Below are 16792 nucleotides of genomic sequence, written 5' to 3' on the forward strand. Positions count from 1 at the left end.
CACGTTGCCAACGTCATCTTTGTCATTAGTCTCCGCTGTTGGGTATTAACCACCTATGGCAACATCGGGCCGCTGTAACAGAAAACCCCATTATGCTTTGCGAAGAGAGCTTTCCGCGCAAAGCATTCTGGGATATATCTGCCTCTTCTGAGGCCTTCCCTTGCTTCTCATGCACGTTGTAGATACTTTTTCTCTTAAAACCCTTGACCATTTTTAAAGAACCGCGGTGAGAAAGGTGAGCTTCAATGACTGTCTGAAACCGTAGCTCACCACACATACACGCCTGAAAGTGCACATGCGCAGAAAATCATAGCTAACGAGACAAGCACATAGTACGGCTAACATAAACACATAAACAGGAAATAAAAGATTGTCACCTATACCTTTAAACAGACATCATAATTGTTACCACACCACGGACTTTTTATTCTTAGGTCATTTTGGAGATCCTGGTTTTCAGTTCATACTTGGTGATACTAGCCTTGCCAACTAGACTGTACTACACAGAGCCTAACTCAGTCTGTTAAATCACTGTTGACTCTGGCAGGACCTGGTCGGACCAATAACAGCGCTGGAGGCAGAACTTTACGATGCGTCACTCTCAGCTCCAGAATGACAATAACGAACGTAACGGAGAGAACACCGTGTATACTCAGTTACTCAGTTCTTTCTGTGGCTTGACATGTTTCTGCATCACATTTGCAGTTATCTGATTGGTTCAAACCTGATGAGGCTGACTCTGCTACCCCCATCTTTAAAATCCGGCTCTACCTGGTCTTTACCAGACTGATATGCCGTGTATGTCATATAAGTCTGGTTGGCCAGGCTAAGGTGGAACATCAGGGCAAAAAGTAAGCAGCAACAGGAACTTCACAGTTTCTGACCTATACATTATAGAACACCTTTGGAACAAATCAAAGCTTAAACTATGAAACACAGCCTGTTGTCCAACAGCAGGGCCTTACATAGGAAATGATCTTGTAGTTTACAGTCAGATATTACCATGAAAGCAATCCCAGATCATGTTGTAAGCCCTCCCAGAAGAGTTTAGGCCAACACCAAATGGAATAACATTAGTTACATCTGAATGAAAGGATTGGACCCTAAACTTCTGGCAATATAGTGTAGCTAATGATATTTAAATAAATAAAAAATATTGCCTACCGAAATATCAGTTGAAGCAACTGTTGCATTTCAGCACAACATTGGTAAGTATCGTGCTGTACATGAAAACATGAATCTAATCCATATAGTATTGATGAAATATAGCGTGTTTAAGCTGCATTTGAAAGAGATTTCAAGAGAAGACATGGCATTGATTTTAAAGTATACAGTTGATAAACATCATAAGAATATTCCTAAATTATTTAAATGTGTAAATAAAAACAATGACAACAATTAATGCTGATTATAAATTATTTTATGTGTGAGTTGTATGGTTGTATGGAAACAAAAGAATGAATAAAAGCTGTATACAAAAGCTTTAATACCAAACAATAACCTGAAAAAGTTGGTTCGATTGTGGCACTTTCTCAGGCATTCCTGTTCAACCAGCTTGTTCTTGCACATCAAATTTTATGATAACACAGACTAATCAAATCGAATCACCAGTAACAGGAGCTTAGGACTCAAATGATAAAAATTAGGTAGTAGAAAAAGGTCCCGCTAGAGAGGTGTTGATGGAAAAAAAGGCAATTTCATGCCATGATTTCAGCAAATGCATCCATTGATCAAACACGCTCAAGGCTGATGGATTAACTCAGTGAATCGGGGTGGATGTTTTAACAAGAACGTCCATGATTAAATGTGAGGGATCCTCTCATTCATCCTCTCAATCGGCAGTGCTGAATGGATGCATTGGGGGGGTTAAATTAAGTAGCTATTAGCATTCAGACTGGTGCCGGTGATCTGTTTTTTACTTTCTCACAGGATGGATTGTCTGCTTTGCAGCTTGATTAAGTGTCATATTATTTTCAGCAGTAAGAAGCTCCAATAAGCTGACAACATCCATTGATGTTGGTTATGACACTGATATGAGAGATATTTCTGATTCTTCTTTCATTCATGTGACAGATAAAAAAGAATACTTCCTTTTTTTTCTAGCACAAACTTTGGGTTTCAACTCCTACAATCCCATCTCACACTCATCTCTCAAAAGCACTTTGTTATTGTTCCCATCTGAAATACATCATCTTCAACAATTCTTATCACACCTTAACCTGTCTAAACCTCTCTGATATTCTTCTTTAAATAAGCTTTTTTTTAATATTAGATCCATGTTAAGCAATTGGAATGTTGCAAGGGTGCATGTACATCCACCACATGTTCACACTTTTACATGTAAAATTAAAAGAAAAAGTATTAATGTGAGACAAACCTCCCACATAATCCCCCCACCCTCTACAGTGAATGAATGACAGTTGAGCTGCTGCATGTGTGAGTGAGTCAATGCACCCGGGTGTCATCTGATGCTCAGAGGGGGGCTACATCTTTAATGTGATGCACTGGACTCCTGACAGTTAGCTGTCTGAGAGCAAGCATGTATACAGTATGTGTGCCACACGCAAATTTCCATGAGTGTCCACGTATGTGAGTGAGTGTGTCGGTAAGCACCAGTGATGGTAGCTCTAAATCCACAGGCTCCTCTCCAAACCTGTCAGGCATGCCACAACAGAAATCTTTTTACAGATTAATTTTATTGCCTTGCTGCTATATTAGATAGTGCATTGGCGAGTGACAGGTAGGATGGCGGTGTGAAAGACTGATATGTGGTATAAATCTTTGGCTTAAACTCAAATTACTGTCAAGACAGGGTGTACACCTTATCTCGCCTCTGGGGCTCCACAGGGCCCCTATGGATGGGGGAGATACACATTGGATTGAAAACTCCATCAAACGTAGATAGTTCACAAATGGTATTGAAGGAGAGTAACTCTTTAGATCAAATCACTTAAAAGTCATTTCTTAAAAACTGAGGTAAAAAAAACTAAATAAAAAAAAATCTGAAATAAATTTTGATTTTTAGTGTTAGTGTATCTGAACTCTTTTTTTTTTCTTTTTTAAACATCAATAGAATGGGTGACCGAGAATCTGGCTATGTTAGGTTTATGAGTGAGTTAACTGTTGTTGTATAACTAGAATGGGAAGTTACAGTTAACTAATAGATAACTCAAAACTGAGAGCAAAACCAATTAATGTTTATTAGTAGAATGATTATAACTGTAATTTGCTTAACTACTGGGGTTCTTAGTCTCTTATATAAAAGGTTGGACTGGTGGACCGGCTGTTTAAAATCTAGTTGCCTCCACCAATTTAGTAATTTAGACCATGCTATCAGCAGATTTATTATTTAACCAACCAAATAAATCTGTCTCTGTTCATCCAAATTTTACTGAAAGAAGAGTAAATCCAGCCTGAGTGATAAATCGTTCACTGCGCAAAATAACCACAAAAGACCACGTATTAAAATACAATGGTACCTTTAGTAGCTAATAATCAATATTACAGTATTATTACATTTAATAAGTACGCAAACTCTAAAACATTACTGTAAAGAAGCACAAGTAAATAAAGCAAATAAATGGGGATAAGGGGGTTTAAAAGTTCATTCAAGAGTCTCTGAGTAATGTATGAGTTTTAATGCTTAATGCATTAAGGTAAGGTGCTCTTTAAAATTGTCGTTGTCCTGGCACTGGTTGCTGGCTTGATTGTTTATTCCTCCCACCTGTTTAGCTCTGCCTGTTTTCTCATCATTGCTGTGGAGCCCCAGAGGTGAGATAAGGTGTACACCCTGGAACAGAAAGTTCCACCTGGTTCCAGCTCCTATATATACTGTGGGTTTTCAGGCTACCAGTGCCAGATTATTCGAGCTGTTTGGTGAGAGTAACTCTAGCTTTTGATTATAGTTCTGATTACCCTGTCCTCTCATTTAGTCTGATCTGTTCCGGACTCATTACTAGATTCTACTGGCTTACCAAAGCTGGACTAATTTCCTGACCATGGCTTGGATTCCCCCATCGGTACCTCTTCGTCTCTCTGATCGTCTGGTTATTGAACTTGGTTCTGTACGACTTCGGAATGGACATTCCCTTCTGGGCACCGTGGCTCCTCGGCGTCGGTCGGCAACAGCTCTGTTCATCAGCCAGAGCTCCGGAGGTTGCGCCAGCCTTAAGCGGACGACAATCTCTGTATCGGATTCATCACATCACTCTGGGATCGGACTCAACTCTGAACCAGGTCAGTGACTACAGCTGAGTAGTTATCAGTTCTTAATTCTAGTCACTGACCTGAGCTTCTGTTTCAACAGTGGATCCAGCCTTTCTGCTCCAACTGACGAGCAGCCGCGCACTGACTGTTCAATAAAGACTGTTTAAACTTATCAAGATCTGTCTGTTTGAAAATTGGGTCCAAGGTTTCGAGCCTTGACAAAAATAGCAGCAGATAAATGTGGTTTACAGTGAAAAATTAACAATGACTCAAGGACAATGCATTCAATGCGTTTTGGAGGCTCCTTTTGAATTATAGGAAAGGTAGTTTGAATCGGTCCAACAAGCTCAGACTTCTCCAGAGGGATTTGGTTGCTACTTAGCATAGCTTTCAGATGAGAACAGGTTAGTCTAGCCTTAAGGCCAATTCATAGTTCTAACGCATAACCTCTGCAACCGTCAAATCTGTCTCTGTGAGCAACCATGCCCCCACGCAGAGGCTCTGCAACAACCGTCGCACACCTAAAAAAAATCCTGACTACGTGTTGGGCGGTCGCAAACCTGCGCAGACCTCAAGCGGAAGTGCGCAGACAAAAAGCAGCTGTGATTGGTCCTTGGTATGCCTTTCCAGCTGTCTGTATGGTCGTCCTTCTCGATTCTGTGCCGGGGCACGCCATTTTTAAAAGACGAGGATTAATAACAACAAAGGATAACCACAACGAAAGGTTGATCGAAGAGGTTCAGAAGTCCAACCACTTGTATGATGCCTCAGACATGTTGTTTTGGAAAATAAACACTGCTGCAGGCGCCGAAGAACTTATCCTGACCATCTGCCGAAGTTCTCACGAGGTCTCAAATAGGCTCCCCCTTGCACTTTGGCAGGAAACTGTTGTGCGTACCTAGAAATTCCAGACCGATGTTGCAGAAGCATACCAGCAAAACTGGTTCGGGGCCAGACGCAAGGACATTTGATGTTTCCGGTTGCAGAAGTATAATTTGCCCTTAACGCGGCTGTAGGCCACTGGAAACAGGAAACTGAACAGGCACCAGCTCCTTAAATAAACTCTGTCGCAGGGGTGTGATATCAGAGGGGAGTCGCTTCTGTTAAAAAAATGACATTTGATCTCAGCACTGCCAACCACATCTTAAAAAAATATGACTGGGTCGCAGTATGCAACAATCTCCTAAACATAAATAGCTCAAAACATAAATAAACACCAGCAACTGTGAATTAACAAATTGTCTATATGTAAAGCAGTTAATATTCATTTATAATTGTAATTTTCATTTGTAATTATGAATGCTTTAGGCTAAATGCAGCTGAAAATCGTTTCCCCAAGCTCATCCAGGAGAATCATGTCTTGCAACTGGTTTTCCTTGAAGAAACTTTTATCTGTAAAGTGCCTTGAGATGACATGTGTTGTGAATTCTCACTATATAAATAAACTGAAATGCTTTTTCCTAAAGCACTTTGGCTGTGTTTTTGTTTCTGATTGAACTTGTTTTTCATATTTTTGAAGACAGAGAATGTTGTTACAACTAATATATTTTACAAATTTGTTGAAAGGAATTAAAGTGCAATAAGATTTTAGGGTTTAAAAATCCAGTGAGGTATGATTGAACCTCCATGGTTTAAATGATCTAGGGAAGTTGCAGTTTAAAGCCTAAAAGTCCCTCTGGGTGAAAAGGGACACTTGTCCTAATGCAACAACATTTTTGTATTTCTGTTGTAAATTTCTCTTTTTCTCCTACTGTGGCCTCCAACGAGTGCTCCACATCAGATTTAACAAATCTTTCTAACTTCAAATTACTGCATAAAGGATTACAGTAAACCTGATGTATTCCACCTCTGCGCAAATGAGCGCACATTCATGTGAATTGCAAACCTGCATAATTTTGGCCCAAATAATTTCATATACTATAAGGTTACAACTTGCAGCACTTGTCAGATGGTGTTCATTAACAGAAAGACGAAGAAGACAGACTTTACCAGTTTGTTGATTAAGGTTCTGCTGACTGAGAGCTGCAGGAGGAGTGATAGTTCTTTCATCAGTAAATCAAAATGTAATTTACAATTGCAGAGTTGTATAAAACATAATGATGTATTCTAATTGATACTGGCTTTTAAAATGGACAATGCTTCTATGTAACAACAAATGTGGTTATTTAGTGAAAAGCTATAGGTTTGGATATCAGCAGTCTGATTGCATAAGACACCTATGTCACGTCTGGAGCACTAGTAAAATGTGTTCCTACCTGAAAGAAGATTAGAAATAGGAAAAAAATAGTGAATTTGGCATTTTATCCTAAATCACTTGTGCATAACAATTTAAGAACAAATTTGTGCATAAAAACAGTTCTTGCATGAGGTCCAATGTCTCTTCTCTCGTTGCCTACAAAAACTGAAGAAGCCTTCCCCAAAAAGGGAACACGTCAGCATGGTACTGGGGACCAGTTACTCTGTAAGAGTTAACAAATAATTACCTGTTTAACAAGTCTTGAATTTAAAAGACTCTCAAATCCCCCTAAAAAGGATATAAAAAGAAGCTTGTGAAAGCTTGGCTGAAGTGGTGAAAGTGTGTGTGATATGACAGAATGATTGATTTTTCATGAGAAAAGGAGAAAAAGACATGAGTAACAGAGACGAGAGAGATGCGATAAAAATCCATTGTGGAAGCCAATCAGCGAGGTCTGAAAAGTTGTTTAAATCTTTATCATACAGTGATTTTGTTAGCTACCTGATTAACATAGGAAACATTTTCTTGATTGGGACTTAATAGAGACTAATTAGGTCAAACTCTAAATTTAAGTTGTTTATTGGATTATTTAATGTCCGTGCAGTATTTAATGCCAATTTTTGATCCTCAATCTTTCATATTTCTGTTATTGAAAAGGACTTCCCTTTAAGCAGTTGTCTAAAACTCACTGATAAGTGGAATAACACACTATTCCTTAAACCCATTTCGTTTCCATTACAATGATCATAGTAAGTCTGTTCATGCACTCTCTGTTTATCTTGCCTGACCTCAGAATCTCAATCTGAGCTGACAAACTGACACATCTCCGTCTCCTCTGTGTCTCTCCAACTTTTGTTTATCACCACCTGAGAAAATGTCAAAGGTGTTTGACAAATTTCCCAGCTGATATTTCTGGCTTTAATGTTCTACAACAAGACAGAGATAATCTTTGAGGTGAACTGATGAGACATCAGTCTGTAAGAAAAAAGAAAGGGACTCAGCAGGCGCAAGTGTCGATATGAATAAAAATGGGACTGTTCTCTGGGCTTTACTGCAATATTTTCTGTAATGCAACATAGATAAACCGTTTTTAGAATGTGAATCTAGGGCTTCAGGCGTTCTCTTCGCTTTCAAACAGCCTGATTACTGCTATGATAAAAGTACACTGCCGGAGCTCGGGAGCTGAGTCTGGATATCAGGTCTTTTCATGGAAGAAAAAAATAAAACAGGGTGTTTGCTCTGAAAATAGCATCAAAGCAACGGCACTAATCCAAGAGTCACTGATGAAATGGCAAAAATCAAAGCAGCCTCATTGTATTTCATAAACAGACGACAGATCTCTGGAATGCAGAAAAATGGAGGATGTCACTATCATTTTAATACTGCAAATCCAAATTAATGGCCTCAGTGAATAAAGTAATCAAAATGGTTCTCTGTTCTGGCCAACGGATAAAGGCCTGCAGTATGAAAAGCTGCTGATCATTTATGTTGGTGCCATCATGACAGGGACCATGCTTCCTGACTGTCAAGCTTCGACAAAGAGGTACAGCTGAATCTAGAGAGAGATGAAGAGGTGTGTAACACAGACTCACATGGCACTTAGCACAGCAACATGAAAAAGACTTGATTATAGGTTGAGTAGAGGGAGGGAAGGAATATTACGTGGAGATGAAGAGAGCAAAGCATGGGGGTCATGGGGGAGTCAGAAAAAGTGGGAAAGAAATAAAGCAAGGCTGACGGAGATCTCATTTTACATCCTGGCATTCGTCTACTGAATACTGACAAGTAAGAGCAATATGCATAAATTGAGAAAGGACAAAGGAAATGTCATATCGCTATGACATGATATAAATCACATGTGTGAGGAATACATTATATATTTATTTTTTATGTATATATAAATCTAAAGATATATCTTAAAGTCGTAGGGAAGTCATATTTAAATTTCCAAACATTTTGGCTTAAACATGTATATAAATGTACCCTTTATCAGACCATATTGTCCCAAAAGGAAGAAAATTTCTATTTAAAAAAAAAACTCCTGTCTTAAAATCTGTTTGGGTTTTTTCGTTATTTTATGTGGGCCAGTTAGTTATACGTCAACTTGTACACCTAAATTCGGCCAATCATATATCAAAGGTCATCTGTCAATCAAATTTAATTTGGTCATAGCATCTTGATTCAGATGTCGCAGCTAAAATATGCAATGGTTGAAATAAGAAATAAGAATAATTTACTTTATCATTGAGTTCCATCCCAGTGTTCACAGGGATAGACGTCTGAGTCTTCAGCAGGCGTAGAGCTAACATAACTGGCAGCGTTGCGAGGCAAGGGCTCAATCATGTACGGCTGTAAGACTTCTACACCAAACCAAGCTTCTGCCGCTCTGGCATCCTCTTCCACAACATCTTCCTCCCTGCTTTGCTCCTCTAAATAAAATGGAGGAGACTCATCCTTGACCTCAGACACAAAACTCTCCTCCTCTCGCATGTTTCCGCTGTCCAAAGCGTTCCTTAACAGTGTCATCTAAGTGCTACTGGGTCCCAATGAAATTTCTCATTGGGAACCTACAAGCACTAAGTAAGCAAGATGCTTCCGACAAATCCGACACAACCAAACTTGCCTGCAAACCTTCCACCACAACAATCCAGCTCCTTTGATAATCCACCAATCACATTTACTTTATTCGCTTGTGCAAAGTTCGGCACCACTCGGGAGAATTCCGAAATGCAACCGTTGGAACAGCCGCTTCCCTATGAATTTAAATGTACTTTATTTGGATTCACAACGAGATAATAGTGAGTACATAAAAACTTTTAAGACATCCAAATTAACAAAGGTGTCATGTAATCATTCTGGTCAAAGTACTCAGGTGAATCACGTCACGTTGCTATGGGGCTTACCACATTCAGAATAAATTGATGCTGATGTGTTTACATGCATACTAAACGCTAATGGACTGTTAATCAGCATAAACCATGGATTACAACTTTATTCAGATCCTGCTAGATTTGATCAGAATATTCTGACTAGCATACTATACATTTTTAGTGGATCCTGTGATTTATTCTGATTCCTTATGTATATGTAAACGTAGCTGTCAGGTTGGGTGGAGGTTTGTAGAAGACTCACATGAAGAGATGGAAGCTGAGGTGGTTTCTTGCTGATTTAACAAGGAGTGGCAACAGAATCATAAATCCAAAAATAACTGATCAAGGAACACAAGAAACAGAACAAAGGGGAACACATGGGTTTAGGAGGGAATGGAGGAATGAAGAGAATCCAGCAAACAATAACTGCAGAGGAAGAGTATAAATGCAAAACAAAACAAAGAATGGAGTAATCAACTAATTGGGAGCAGGTATGGACAGGAGGATCTAGAAGGGAGCTAGGAAAAATGAGACTGGCAAAAGGGGGCAAAAGAGAGTAAACAAGAAATACTTAAGAACTCAAATGAATCCAGAAAACAACTAGAATGACACAAAATGGAAATCAAACCAATTAGCTAGAAAACACAGACTGAGATTAATCAAAGTGTAACTGAAAACTCAAAATGAAAACTGAAACAGAACCAATCAGTGCAGAATCATGACAGCAGCTCCCGCGTTGGTAAGGAAGGATATCCTAAATATTTAACTAAGCAATACAGTTTAAAAGTAAATTCAGGTGAATGCTAACTTCTGCTATTTTTAATACCTAAAACAGTAAACCTTTGCCAAGGTAAACAAAAAAGTCTCTTTATATATTGTATGTAATCATCTGCTTTCACCAATTTTTCATTTCAGATGTATTTCCAGAAAATAATGTTTAACATGTTTGACAGCAAAACAGTCTTTTAGCAAAATACAAAAAGCTGCCCAAAATTATTTCCCTCAATTCTGTGTATAATTCATTCAGAGTTAAAGATGAAAAATTAATAAAAGTTTATTTTTAACACAATCTGTGGTTGGCCTTCAGTAAACAGAATATGTAAATATATTCACTAATAAATTCAATGTTAGATGCTAATAAAATCATTTCAAATCTGAGAAACACCTTCAGCAGAAAATGTATGTTATTGTTATTTATTTGGTATCTTGTTCTGCAGTGGGTGGAAATAATCACATCGAAGTCATATGTGTTTATTGTGTGAATCAGTGCAATAAAAGGCCTCAGGTCAGTAAACAGACTCGGCATCTGGAGCTGATGGATGTGTATCTCATAAAGTATAACTGCTGGTGGAACCAGTTGATGAAACAGGGGGGAAATTGGAACTTTCTGACTCCCTTCTTCAACACTAACTGGGTCAAGGTTGATAAGCCCTTGAGTGCAGTACATAGAAAAAGCTCTGGTCATAAAATACAAGCTGCTTGGCGTCTGGTCTGAGGGTACTTGACTCTAATTGGTCAGAGGATAATGATAAATGTGTTGGTAATTTACAGGCTGCTATGCTGGAAATAAAAAAAACAGATGTTTTGATTCTGGTCAGCAGAGATAAAGGCGGTTAAATTACATTTCTATAATTATCAGGAGGAGCAATATTAGACATGTAATTTAACACCAGAATGAAAGCAATGCTTTTGTTATTGCAATACAGCACATGTTTCTATCTCCCGTTTGAGACAGCTAAACTGGGAGACAGGCTCATATTTCTGATATAATTAAAGTAAAAACGCCCCAAGCAGCATCTCCCAGTCCCCAAAAGCAAAGTGTTTTTTACAACTGCTGGGCAATGAGGAGAGTAAAAGGTCTAAATATCGTTAAAACTGGAGATCAATGAAACCCTGGCAGAGTGTAGAGTTAACTGTAAAACTTTGCTGTCGGGATGGAGACAAAACTTAACAAGACCCAGTTTGTGAAAGGCAATGTGTGTGTGAAAATCAACAAAGTATAGGTGTATCGAACAGAAAAAGGCACCTGAGGTAGAAAGCACTAATGAAATAAAATCCTCTAAAACATTTACTCAAGTCCCGACAAATGTTAATTGGGATTGGAAAGATGGAAGAGGCAATAAGATGAAGAATAAGAATGATGGGTGCTGGGGAAATGCAATTTGATATGATTTAACAAACCAAAAGGAAACTTGTTACAGAAGTGTTCAGCAGAATAAAGTAAATTGCTTAAAATTACGTTAGAAAAATTGTTGTTTTCTTTCCCAGTGCAGTGTAATCAAACTAAATCAGCATTCATCCACTGATTTCAGCGCTTTATGGAGGCACTGATTGCTTTAATCAATTGTCAAAGTTGATTACTTCAGTTAAAATAAACATCTATAGTGATGATAAAGAGAAAATGTACTATATTAGGTTCTACATGTCAGGAAACATTCTGATGTTTGCCAGAGTGTGAAAACACAACTAAAAATCAATGTAGATTCATTGAATCAGCAGACTGTTTTGTAAATCTGACAGTGCAATGTGTTTGCTGTGTTAGTATCATTAACTTTATTTCTTAAACTGCTTAACAGCTGCCTTAGGTTAGCTTTTAGTCAAAGTGAGATCAAATGTACCACTTCTTCCAATGGATTCCAATAAAGCCAATATGCATTAATCTATAGGACAATATTGATAATTGTGCTAGTTTAAAGATCATCTGTATATTTAATCTGCTTAAAATCACAGTCCTTATCTAACTAAAGAAACTGAAAAATCTGTTTTGTAGATCTAGACAGGACTTCAAATTTTTTAGTTCACAGAATTCATCACATCTTAGAGTGTATTAACTTTTTAGTGTTAAGGTTACTGATGGAGAAAGAGTTAGCGTTTTTCTACGGAAAACATTGGATAATGGTTTTTCCATAGACTTTCCTTCTTTACTGCTAATATAAATGTGAAAGATAATTAATATTTAAACTGATCAAAATCCCTGTTTCATGACTTTTTAAGGGTAATTATCACCTCTGATCCTAATAAATACAATTAGCTCACTAATGACACTGTTTTTTGCCTCTTAAGTCTTTATATCATACAGATTTTATTATTTGGCCACAAAACATATTTGTGCATCTCTCTGAATATCAGTCTTAATGAAGTTACATTACACACTTTATTTGACTTTGGTGAGTAACAGTTCAGGAAGTCCACAAACTGTAGTTAAAAGCCTTCAGCTGATCCAAAATGCTGCAGCCAGAGTTCTGATGAAAATTTAAAGAGAGATCATATCTCTCCTATGCTGGCTTCTCTTCATTGGCTTCCTGTTAAATTCAGAACAGAAAAAATGGCCTTTCACAGTCAAACGGCAGTCGAATGTCAGCCCTTCTTCCCTGCAACTCCCAGCAAAATCTCAGGGGAAGGTGCTTCTCTTTAGATCTTAATGTCCACAAATCATGACAGAAAAAATATTTTAGCACAAAGATTGATGTTTAAAAAGGATTTTTAGGGGACCAGCCAAGGGCCTTTCAACAAAAAAAATTTTAATGGCTACTACTGTATTAACCCTTAAATTACCAAGCTCCATCTTATATCAGAGATATGATTGTTCCTTACAGTATGTCCCTTACAGAGCACTTTGCTCTCGATCGGCAGGTTTGCTAGTGGTTCCTAGAATTTCTAAAAGTAAAATGGGAGACAGATCTTTTAGTTATCATGCTCTTCTCCTGTAGAAACATCCACCTGTTTTAGTCCGTGAGGCAGACATCCTGTCTACTTTTAAGGGTTGGCTTAAAACTTTCCTTTTCATAAAGCTTATAGTTACAATGATTCAGGTTATCCCGAGCTATCTCTACAGTTGTGCTGCTAGAGGCTTAAACTGCTAGAGGACATAGGGACCCTTTTTCATCATTCTGTGTCATTCTATCTCCATTATCCCATTCTGTAGTATTTGTTAGTTCAGTCTCGTATGTCATGCTCTCTTTATTTTTTCTCACAGTAGCTTCATCTGGTCTGTTCCTCTTTGGCCCCTGACACCATCCTGGAGAGAAATATCAGCTATGTTGCTGCCATCAACACCTTTGTTTATACTTATACAAATAAAATTTTGTTTTGTATACACTCTGTGTGAACAAAATGACAATAAAACTTGTATAAGTCTAAGGAGCTTGGCCTGTTTTTCAGTGTAGTCCTGTTTCTCTGACTGTGGCTAACTGTATGTGCGCTCTTCTTCTTCTGACATGGGACTTACTCGTCAGCATGGCTGTGTGTTTCCTGGATGGGGTCGCCTGTGGAGCTGGTTGACAGTTGCCTTTTGTATCTCTGCTTCCTTATGTATGTCTGCTTCTATCTCATTGAACCCGAGTCGGCCTCACCAGATGGCTGCTCAGACTGAGGGAGTTTTTCCTCTCTGCTGTCGCTACAAGCATGCTTGGTGTAAGGAATTACCTTCGAGTCAAGGAGTTGATGTATCAACTGGTTTTGCTTAGATAGAAAACTTTGAATCAATCTGACGATATGATCTGGTTGAATTGTCTCTGTAAAGTGCCTTGAGATTACATGTATTGTGAATTGGTACTATATAAATAAACTGAATTGAAACCTAATTAAATAAAATAGGATGTAAAATTAATAGTTTTATCCAGTTAGGTAAAGTACCTTTTGACATGCTATCCTTCTAACCACACTGAAGGTTGAAGGATTGAAGGTGTTAATTAACACATCTAACAGCTGGATGAATAGCTGTATCTAATCAGAGGTGCTAAAGCATGAGCAAAAAGTCTGCTGAAGCAGCTAGAGATTGTTTCCAGCTAAAATCACATGACCCTTCCCATCCAAGGACACCAGTGATATCTTTATTCATTAGAGGAGCTTAATTAAAAGTTTTAAATGATCTCTGCTGAGTGGTAGCAGCTACAATAAACATGTATTATTTCTTTAAGGTGCTTTCTGCAGCTCTCATAGATCAAGAAGATAAACAACTTAAAGATACTACTTAGTGCTTTTAGAAAGATTAATTATAGTTAACTCAGTTTTTCCACCTCCATGTAGGCAAACACCTTTGATTACTTGATGCGAAGCATTTTATTTTATCTTTATTTACCAGATTATAACAAAATCTGTCATTTAAAAGACATTTATTAGCATTATGAACAGCTGCTGTGAAACATTGGAGCTGCATGTCAGAATGCTGCATAGATTTCTGAAAGTTTCGAATCGATGAGTTGTGAATCAACTCAGCCTAATTAAGTGGACAGGTCAACTTTGTGGCCCCTCGATTGGTGGTCATGAGATCATTTTCCAAAGCCTAATAACTAAATAATTTAAAAGGAGCTCTGATAGAACCAGATAATCAGCTATAACCACTGTCAAACCGCACATGCACAAAGAAGAATATGTAACATTTTTTTAAATGTTTATTTTGTTTGTTCAAATAAAAAAAAACCTCTGTAGCATATCTTTCAATTATTTTTTCACACATGCTTTTCACCCATTTACCAGGCATTGCAAATGTTGACAAAAGTTATTCTGATGAGAGGACATCTAATGGACATTAGCACGGTTTTAGCAGCACACCAGTCCTCACTGAGTAATTTGGTATGAGCAGGATTGTTCAGGCGATTGCCCATGTTTGAACAGAATTACTCAGGAAAGTATTCATTGCTTTCAGGATAACAACTGCAGCAGAGAGGTGGAAGACATATGAGGCTAAAGGGCAACACTTGTTAAAGGGATCAATGCACTGCTGGGCTCTGCCTTTACATAAGGATTTATTGAATTGTTCCAACTCTACCTTTTGAATCAAAACACCTAGAAAATGTCCCACTGATGTAACAGAGCAAGGCAGTGAGAGGAGTTCTTAACCCAGACATGAGCAGCAGAAATACTTTGACAAGAATAAGAAGAACAATGATTGCTTACTCTGGACAGATCTCCAACCTCCAGGTAAAAACAAATGATGAAAACATTCCAGGTCATCCAGATGACGAGCCAGGCTGCATACTGCACACAGAGGGAGACACAGAGAGGAGTCAGACACAGAGAGGAGATCTGACAAGCTTCGGCTGGTGGAATTAAAAGGAAAACGTGTTCTTGTCTTGCTTTTGGAGCGAATGAGATGGAGGAAGAGGAAAAACAAGAAGACAGAGGGAGGCTTCACTTTTGATGTTGTTAAAATGCAGACAAGGAAAAACAACAGCGAAGATTGCAACCAATCTTCTGAATCAAATCCGACAGGGAGGGAGAATGGATTGAGAGTTTCTACACATAAAAAAAAAGATTTGTAGGAAAGAACTGAAAAAAGGCTAAATATATGCAGCTTTCATCGCCTGAGTCATCTCACTAAACATTGTTTGTAGGAGTAAAGAGCTGTGTCAAGATTGGGCCCCCACGTGGTAAAAAGATCCTACTATTAAACTGTGACTAAAGCATCACTCAGCCTCTTAACTCCTAAAGCGGGTGCCAGTTATGCTAAACAACAAGTTAAATTCATGATATATTGAACTGCATGCGTGTGTTTGGTGTGCGGAACTCACTCCTGTGACATATTTGGGCCTAAACTGAATGGTGCCAAACAGGCCAAGGATGACGACGATGATGTGCAGGAAGTTGGTCAGGATGGGAGCCCACTGGTAGCCCAGGAAATCAATCACCTGACGTTCCAACACACTGACCTGTAGGACAGAAACAAGAAAGGAGGATTTTAGTGGCATGAAAAAATAAATGTGATAGCCCTGAGTTCACACCGCAACAAAACTACATGCAGTAAATATCAGTAATATAAGTTAGTTTTTAGCTGATGTCACACTGACCTACAGGTGCTGGTCATAAAATTAGAATATCATGAAAAAGTAGATTGATTTCAGTAATTCCATTTAAAAAGTGAAACTTGTATATTATATTCATACATTACATACAAACTCATATATTTCAGATGTTTATTTTGTTTAATTTTGATGATTACAAATGACAACAAATGAAAATCTCAAATTCATCATATCAGAAAATTAGAATATTGTGAAAAGGTTCAAAATTGATGGCCCCTGGTGCCACACTCTAATCAGCTAATTAACTCAAACCACCTGCAAAAGCCTTTAAATGGTCTTTCAGTCTAGTTCTATAGGCTACACAATCATGGGGAAGACTGCTGACTTGACAGTTGTCCAAAAGACGACCATCGACACCTTGCACAAGGAGGGCAAGACACAAAAGGTCATCGCTAAAGAGGCTGGCTGTTCACAGACCTCAGTGTCCAAGCACATTAATAGAGAGGCGAAGGGAAGGAAAAGATGTGGTCGAAAAAAGTGTACAAGCAAGAGAGATAACCGCACCCTGGAGAGGATTGTGAAACAAAACCCATTCAAAAATGTGGGGGAGATTCACAAAGAGTGGACTGCAGCTGGAGTGAGTGCTTCAAGAACCACCACACACAGACGTATGAAAGACATGGGTTTCTGCTGTCGCATTCCTTGTGTCAAGCCACTCTTGAACCACAGACAGCGTC

At 38.4% G+C, this 16792-nt stretch overlaps 1 protein-coding gene across 2 annotated transcripts in view; it reads right to left on the reverse strand.

Annotated features, from left to right (window-relative positions):
• Window positions 1-16792, reverse strand: part of nkain2 (sodium/potassium transporting ATPase interacting 2) — a 134660-nt gene that overhangs the window by 51467 nt on the left and 66401 nt on the right. For both annotated transcript variants that reach the window (XM_038293261.1, XM_038293260.1), the window contains 2 exons: window positions 15825-15962; window positions 15211-15291 (listed from right to left, as the gene is read on the reverse strand). In XM_038293261.1, coding sequence (XP_038149189.1) covers window positions 15211-15291; window positions 15825-15962 — 219 coding nt within the window. The remainder of the gene's footprint in view (window positions 1-15210; window positions 15292-15824; window positions 15963-16792) is intronic.

The sequence above is a fragment of the Cyprinodon tularosa genome, unplaced genomic scaffold (assembly GCF_016077235.1).
Source record: "Cyprinodon tularosa strain WSP-4 unplaced genomic scaffold, ASM1607723v1 ctg323, whole genome shotgun sequence".
Lineage (NCBI taxonomy): Eukaryota > Metazoa > Chordata > Actinopteri > Cyprinodontiformes > Cyprinodontidae > Cyprinodon > Cyprinodon tularosa.